The sequence below is a fragment of the Triticum dicoccoides genome, chromosome 3A (assembly GCF_002162155.2).
Source record: "Triticum dicoccoides isolate Atlit2015 ecotype Zavitan chromosome 3A, WEW_v2.0, whole genome shotgun sequence".
NCBI lineage: Eukaryota > Viridiplantae > Streptophyta > Magnoliopsida > Poales > Poaceae > Triticum > Triticum dicoccoides.
Window position 1 is genome coordinate 16,215,119 of NC_041384.1, and position 6,981 is coordinate 16,222,099.

General features: G+C 45.4%; 1 protein-coding gene across 1 annotated transcript; it reads left to right on the forward strand.

Annotated features, from left to right (window-relative positions):
- Nucleotides 1-343: 343 nt before the first annotated feature.
- Nucleotides 344-6,167, forward strand: LOC119266727 (E3 ubiquitin-protein ligase SINA-like 7). Its single transcript, XM_037547995.1, has 6 exons — nucleotides 344-669; nucleotides 4,021-4,672; nucleotides 4,952-4,980; nucleotides 5,133-5,206; nucleotides 5,816-6,025; nucleotides 6,116-6,167. The coding sequence occupies exons 1-6, from the start codon at nucleotides 472-474 to the stop codon at nucleotides 6,165-6,167; spliced, it is 1,215 nt and encodes a 404-aa protein (XP_037403892.1). The 5' UTR covers nucleotides 344-471.
- Nucleotides 6,168-6,981: the final 814 nt, after the last annotated feature.

A 6,981-nucleotide genomic window follows, 5' to 3' on the forward strand; every position in this document is an offset into this window, starting at 1 on the left:
AGAGGGGGGGGGGGTTGCAGGTTCATTGGGAAAATTTATGTGGTTCGCCAGTTTAGAGGGATGATCGAGGGTGGCGGTAATCCCGATGGTGGGGGATGGCGGGGCGGCGGGGGCAGCCAGTTAGGTCCGGGCTGGATCGACGGCGGCGAGAGGGAGAAGAGAAGCCGCGCGTGCGTGCGGTTAGAGGTTGAAGATGAAGTACACTGTCCATTGGATATTGATCGAACGGATCCAAAGGTTGGGATAGGAAGGGGGGAGGTCGACTGATCCTTTGCAAAAAATTTATCTAGCCGCTCCTTTTTTTTCACCACTGGCATTTATCTTGACAGCCAGGCACAATCACTTCGCACAACCAGCCCTCACGGAAACCTTGCCTCGCGCAAGCTCTGCTTCCCCATTCCCTGCCACAGACACCTCGGCGCTGCTCCAAGGCGCCCGTCAAGCCCTCGTCACATCCAGCGCAGCCCGCCCATGGCGGAAGAACCTTCGGTGAAGAGGACCAAGACGGAGGACCTTGGTGCGGGGTCAGAGCCAGACGCCGCGGCGGCTCCGGCGGCGGCGGCGGCGGAAGAAGGGGAAAGGCCGGGCGGCGAGGTGACCGTCAAGATACAGTCCAGAGCTCTCTGCTGCAGGATCTGCTCCGAGCCCCTCAAGCCGCCCATCTTCAAGGTGACACCTCCCGCCGCATTCCGTCCCTCTTCTTTTTCTTTAATTTCATTTGCCCGGATGGGTTCCTGAGAGCAGAGTGTGCATCAGATGTGGCCGTAGCTGCTCCTCTCACTGATACCAGTAGGCTGTAGGCCGCTACTACCGCACATGGGCTGTTTTCTCTGAAATGTGTACTATCTGATATGATGCCAGTGGAGTGGATTGGCATTTCCACTGGCTTGAATTGCAGTTGTGCCTTGTCTCCTAATCAAAGGAAAAAGATGCTTCATCTGTTCTTGGTAGGATGCACGAATAGCACCTTGCAGGGTCCTGATTGGTTGCGTGCCGGACCGAGTATGCAACATTTAGGAGCCTGTCTCCAATCTAGCTAGTCTGTGTACTAGTGACATGCTTAGTTTAGCACATACTGCATATAGACAGCAGGCGAAAGTTTCCTGCCATTTGCTCTGAAATCAAAGTCACTGGATCAACGTTTCCATGGCGTATGTTGCGTATTTCCCATCTATGCTTTCTGAATGCAGTCATTCCTTGCTTGCTCCTCGGAAGGAAAAGATGATGGTCCATTTACCTTTCTGAATGCCGCGCTTCTCGGTAGGATGAACACATGCCACCTTGTAGGGTCCTGATTGGTTGCGTGTGAAAACTGAATGTCTAGCAGCTAGGAATCGGTTTTCAGTCTACTATGTATCTGTACTAGCGACATGCTGGCCTAGCACATTTTGCTAGGATTCCTAAATGGGACCTTGTAGGACGTTAACTGTTGCTGTCTCCAAGCTAAAAACAAGTGCAGCACTTATGACTGAATTTCTAATCTAGTGGGCAGCAGTGGAGTGCTAGTTTTAGCTGGTCTCATACTAGTAGGATCTTAATTGCTGGTGTTTCAAAACTGAACAGGGCAGCATTTAGGACTCACTTTCCAGTATAGCAGTTAATATGCCAGTGGATTAACGTTTCCATGGCGTAGGTTGCAGTTATTCCTTGTTTGCTCCTCAGAGGAAAATATGTTCCGTTTTAATTTTCTGGATGCTGCTGTTCTTGGTTGGATGACCAAATGGGAAATGGCACATTGTAGGGTCTTGATTCTTTGTGTGTGATAACTGAATGTAGCTGCTGGTATTCTTGCTCGGATAGTAGGATAGTAGTGAGATGCTACTTCAGCACGTAGTGCTTATTGTCATTTGCTCTGAATTTTAAGAGGCATAATGACAGCAGATCGGCATTTCGGTGGCATATATTGCAACATTTCCAAACATTTATACTTGTTTGGCTGTTGGTATTCTTGCCAGGATATTAGGATTACTGAATGGCACCTTGTAGGATGTTAACAGTTGTTGTATCGAAGCTGAATATGTAGCAGTTGTGACTGAATTTCCAATCCAGTGGGTAGTAATGGAATGCTAGTTTAGCTGGCCTCCTACTACATAGGATCATAATTGTTCGTGTCTCGAAGCTGAACAGGGTAGTACTTAGGACTCGATTTCAGACCTATTGATGAAATGCTAGTTTAGCTGCTCTCTTACTACGTAGGATCTTAATTGTTGGTGTCCCAAAACTGAATATGGTTTTCCATAACATTACTGAGGGGCAGCTTGTTTCTGCTCGCGTTGCACTCTTGTTATGAACTATATTTAAGTGCACTTTCTTCTTTGTAAGAGTATATCGATGTAGATTGCTCCATGGGCACCCGCCGCATTCGATCTCTGTTCCTGAGTTTACTTTTTTTCTTTTCTGGGTGGATGGATACTTAAGAGTATATATCGATGTAGATGCTTCTCTCCCTCGTAGTAATTGTAGGCTGCTGTAGCTTGTAGTGCACGCAGAAACATGCCTGCCATTTTCTCTGAATTTTTTGACTGCATTTCTCTGAAATTAGTATGTGATAAGGCAGTGGATTAGCATTTCCGTGGCATGAATTTAAATTGCAGTTATTCCTTGTTTGATTCTCAAAGAAAAAGTAGTTCCATTTACTTTTCTGGATGCTGCTGTTCTTGGTAGGATGAACAAGTGGCACCTTGTAGGGTCTTGATTGGTTGTGTGTGCAAACTGAATATGTAGCTGCTAGGACCCAGTTTCCAATCTAGTCTGTAATAGTGACATGCTAGTTTAGCACATACTGCTTATAGATGGTTGGCCAAGTTGCCTGCTATTTGCTCTGAAATTTAGGAGGCATAATGTCAGTGGAACAACATGTCAGTGTATTCCTAGATGGGAGCGTGTAGGATGTTAACTGTTGGTGTCTCGAAGCCGAAACTGTGTCAGTTATGACTGAATTTCCAATCTAGTGGGTAGTAGTGGAATGCTATTTTAGATGGTCTATTTCTATGTAGGACCTTGATTGGTGGTGTGTCAAAGCTGAACAGGGTAGTAGTTAGGACTCAATTTCTGTAATCCTAGTGTAGCTGCTCTCTTATTACTCGTCTGTAGGTTCTTAATTGTTGGTGTCTCAAAAACTGAATACGTTTTCCATAGCATAACTTGAGGGACAGTTTGTTTAGTAAAGTGCGAATTTAGCTATCCCTTACTATGTAGATGATCGATCTTTGTCGAAAAATATGTGGATGATTGATTGTACGCTTCCTGTTTCTGCACGCAATGCACTCTGTTATGAACTGTATGTATGCTGCACTTTCTTCTTCCGAGTGCATCGATGTAGACGTTTTCCTGATTGTTGTTGGGAGTAAAAATAAGAACCTCTTCTCCCTGGTTACCAGTAAATACTGCATGGGTAACGCCTGCTGTTTTCTCTGAAATTTAAGAATGTCAGTGGATCAACATTTATGTGCCATAAATTGCATTTTCCCTTTTTGCTTGTTGAAGAAACATGTTTTCCATTTACTTGTTTGGCTCATGCTGTTCTTGCTAGGATAACAAAATGGTACCTTGTAGGATCCTGATTGCTGGTATCTGAAAACTGAATTTGTAGCAGTCAGAACGCAGTTTCCAATTTGCTGGGTTGTAATCAAATGCCACTTTAGCTGCTCACTTACTATGTAATCCCTCCGTTCCAAATTAGATGACTCAACTTTGTACTAAGTTAGTACAAAGTTGAGTCATCTATTTTGGAACGGAGGGAGTAGGATCTTAGTTGTTCGTTTCACAACTGAATATAATTTTCCATAACATAACTTACGAGCAGCCTGTTATTTCTCTAGTCGTTGGTAGTGAAATGCTTATGATTTACTATGTTGATGACTGGTATCTTTCATGTTTCTGCTTGCATTGCACTCAGTTGTTAATAACTGATGAAAGGACTGTGGAGAGGCATTGCACACTGTTCATTTTTCTCCAGTTCATTATCCTTTTCTTTTTGTTGCTGCTGATCGTTATGCTAATATTCTTATGTTTCTTCAGTGTGCGGCTGGGCACGTTTTGTGTTCTCAGTGCCCGGAAAAGCTCCGTGAGGTTGGGCACGTTTTGAGACTGGGTACATTCTGCGCTCTGTGTTGCAAAAGCACTAGCTATTCCCGCTGCGTCGAGCTCGAGCAGTTCATCGATGCCATGAAAGTGCCATGCTCGAACCAAACATACGGCTGCAACGAGTTCGTCGGCTACCAGCAGAAAGAGAAGCATGAGAGTTCATGCCCACATGCTCCATGCTACTGCCCAGAGGACGACTGCACCTTCAAAGCGCCGGCATGTTGCCTGCTGGACCACTTCGTCACCGCACACGGATGGTCGCCGACCAACTTGGGTTACAACAAGCCACTGAAGATCCCCTTGGCACGAGACCGCCGGTTCACGCTTCTAGTTGGGGAGGACATGTCCTTGTTCCTCCTGATAAACACCCTGACCAGCATCGGCAGTGCTCTCGCCGTGGTCTGCGTCAGGCCCCATGAGTCTGAACCGAGCTATTCGTGCAACATCTCGGCTGCTGGTGGGAAAACCGATGGGAGGCTTGTGTTCCAGAAGGATCCTCACGTGTCAAGCAGCTCGCTGGCGGGTGGAGTTCAGATGGGCAACTTCTTCTTGCTGGTTCCTCTGGAATTCGCCGAGAGCTCATCTGGTGAACTCACTGTACACATCCGCATAGACAGAGTGGCATCATAGGGATCTCGACTGGAAGCTATATGTGGACAGAACCTCTTGGGTCAGTCAACTAAGACCACTTTCAATGACTGCATATGGTGAAACAGCTAGCTAGATGTTGCCCCATGCTCTTTAATCACCATCAGCTGGAGGAACTAAAATGTGTTTAGAACTCAGTTGTCTTGTTATGTAGCTTGTTGTCAGTTGTAGTGGTAGTAGAATTTATCTTTGCTTAGATTGTTGTCTTGTTATGTAGCTTATGTAACACAGTTGTCCCAATGGAAGGTCAGTATCTTGCAACTCAAAATTGTACTCATTTGTCAAGTTTGACTACGTATTAGCTAGTAAGATGGACGTTGCCATTGAACTGGTATTTGAACCAAGAACTGTGGCAGGTAAACCATTATTATATCTCCATTTGGTGCTGCATTGCACAGACGCTCACCATTGCCAGATCATTAGCATTGATCTTCAAGATTTTGCATGGTTTCCTCTCTCAGAAAAATCTCCCGTTAACGAAAAAGCGAAGGGAAACCTCAAAGCCTTCCATCTTAGAAGTGTGCATCGCTCGATGCAGAGGCTGGGGGCTGGGGGTTATCCTCCTTTTTGAAAAACAAGACAAATTCCTACAATTTTTTGCAGTAACCTGTCCGGATCTGATCAGCTCTACCTATCTATAAGCAGCTAATTGACTGCAGGAAGTAGACTGAGTTTAGAAGACAATTGTTCTACTCTAGCTTGTTGTCATTTGGAATGGTTAGATGTTGGTCTGCTCTGTTACATCTTCGCTTTAACTGGACAGGAATACCTACTCTCTGCATTTAATGTTCCGCATGACAACAAGCTAATACTTTTTTTCATACATTTTTCCTATACATAATAAACTTTTTTTCTATACACGTTTAACATTTTTCAAATTCTTGGTCAAATGTTTCTATGAAGAGTGTTTTCAAATATATTTATTTAAAATATTTGGAAGTATAAAAAAAGAAAGAAAAAAAACAAAAAACGTGAAAAAAATAAAACAGAAAACAAGGCCGGTGTATCCCGCGCTTGGGCAGGCCCAACTGGCGGCTCCCTTCAGTGAGGGTTCATCCTGTCTCGCTGAATGCGAACATAGGGGTGCCCACAGAGGACCTCCTATATGTCGCTCATTGCGGCAAAGAGTCGGCGTTTCACATAGGGCGGGACCTCCTATATGCCGCTCAATGCGGCAAAGAGTCGGCGTTTCACACAGGGCGGCTCAGCTGGGCCTGCCCATTTGCAGTGACACGGGGAGGCGTCGTGTTAGCGAAGTGAAAAACGCAGAAAAAAGAGGGCACGGGCAAAGGTATTCCAACAAACGACGTCAGAATGGGTTGCGTGCCGTGCTAGCCACTAAGCCACCATCACTACTGAGATTATGTGTCTAAAATGGCAGCTTCTTTGGACGGAGGAAGTACAATTTTGAGGCTATTGATCGTGATTCCTAAGAGAAGATGAAAAGAGATTAGACTTTTGTATGACAATGACAAGATCAATAAGAGGTTTTGTGACAATGTTTGAATGACGACGTACACCTAGAGAGATCGAATATGTATTTTGTGTAGAAGTAGAATATGTCTAGAGTTTACGACACCCCTCCGGACGCACACGTTGATCATGCGCAGCCTGTCGTCCGGCACGGTGACGGTGAGCCGATTCCCGTCGTCCATCCCTCGCCGCAGCGAGGTTCTCCGCACCGGCGCCTGCATCCGCCACGCCGTGCCCGATGGGTTCAGCTCATCCATGAACTGCACCTCTGCCCTGGCCGCGTTGTCGGGCCGCATGCAGATCACACCGACATGGACGTGCCCAGTGGCGGAGCTACAAAGAAGAAACTGGGCGGGCCAAGCACAAGCTAATGAAGAGCAGATTTTTTTTTTAAAAAAGTTGAACACTATATACCATTTCAGTAGGCATAGAGCATACTTTTGCTCTCGTTGATTACAAGATCAGCAGATGTGCACAGACACATACATATATACTACCGAGTAGGCGAGTACTAAACAGAAAAAGCCAAATCTATGGGCGTAATCCTGCATTTTGTTGAAGTCCTTCATTCTGGTTTGCTGCTGCTGATGTTCCAATTCAACTAAGTCCAAGGGTAGAGGATGATCTGCTTGTGATGAAGGATCTTCCTCGATTTCATTCGCATCGTATCTTTTACTTTTAAAAACCAAATCAATTCCTCACTAGCTAGCTTTGTCCATGGTAAATGACACATAAATTACAATTTATAAAGATCAGCTGACTGAGCAACCCATG

Coding starts and splice junctions, on each gene's coding strand:
- LOC119266727 (XM_037547995.1), top strand. CDS start 472: ATGGCGGAAGAACCTTCGGTGAAGAGGACCAAGACGGAGGACCTTGGT. Junction 5,207..5,815: donor CTCTCTCAGAAAAATCTCCC/GTTAACGAAAAA, acceptor ATGCGAACATAG/GGGTGCCCACAGAGGACCTC. Junction 6,026..6,115: donor AAAAGAGGGCACGGGCAAAG/GTATTCCAACAA, acceptor CTAAAATGGCAG/CTTCTTTGGACGGAGGAAGT.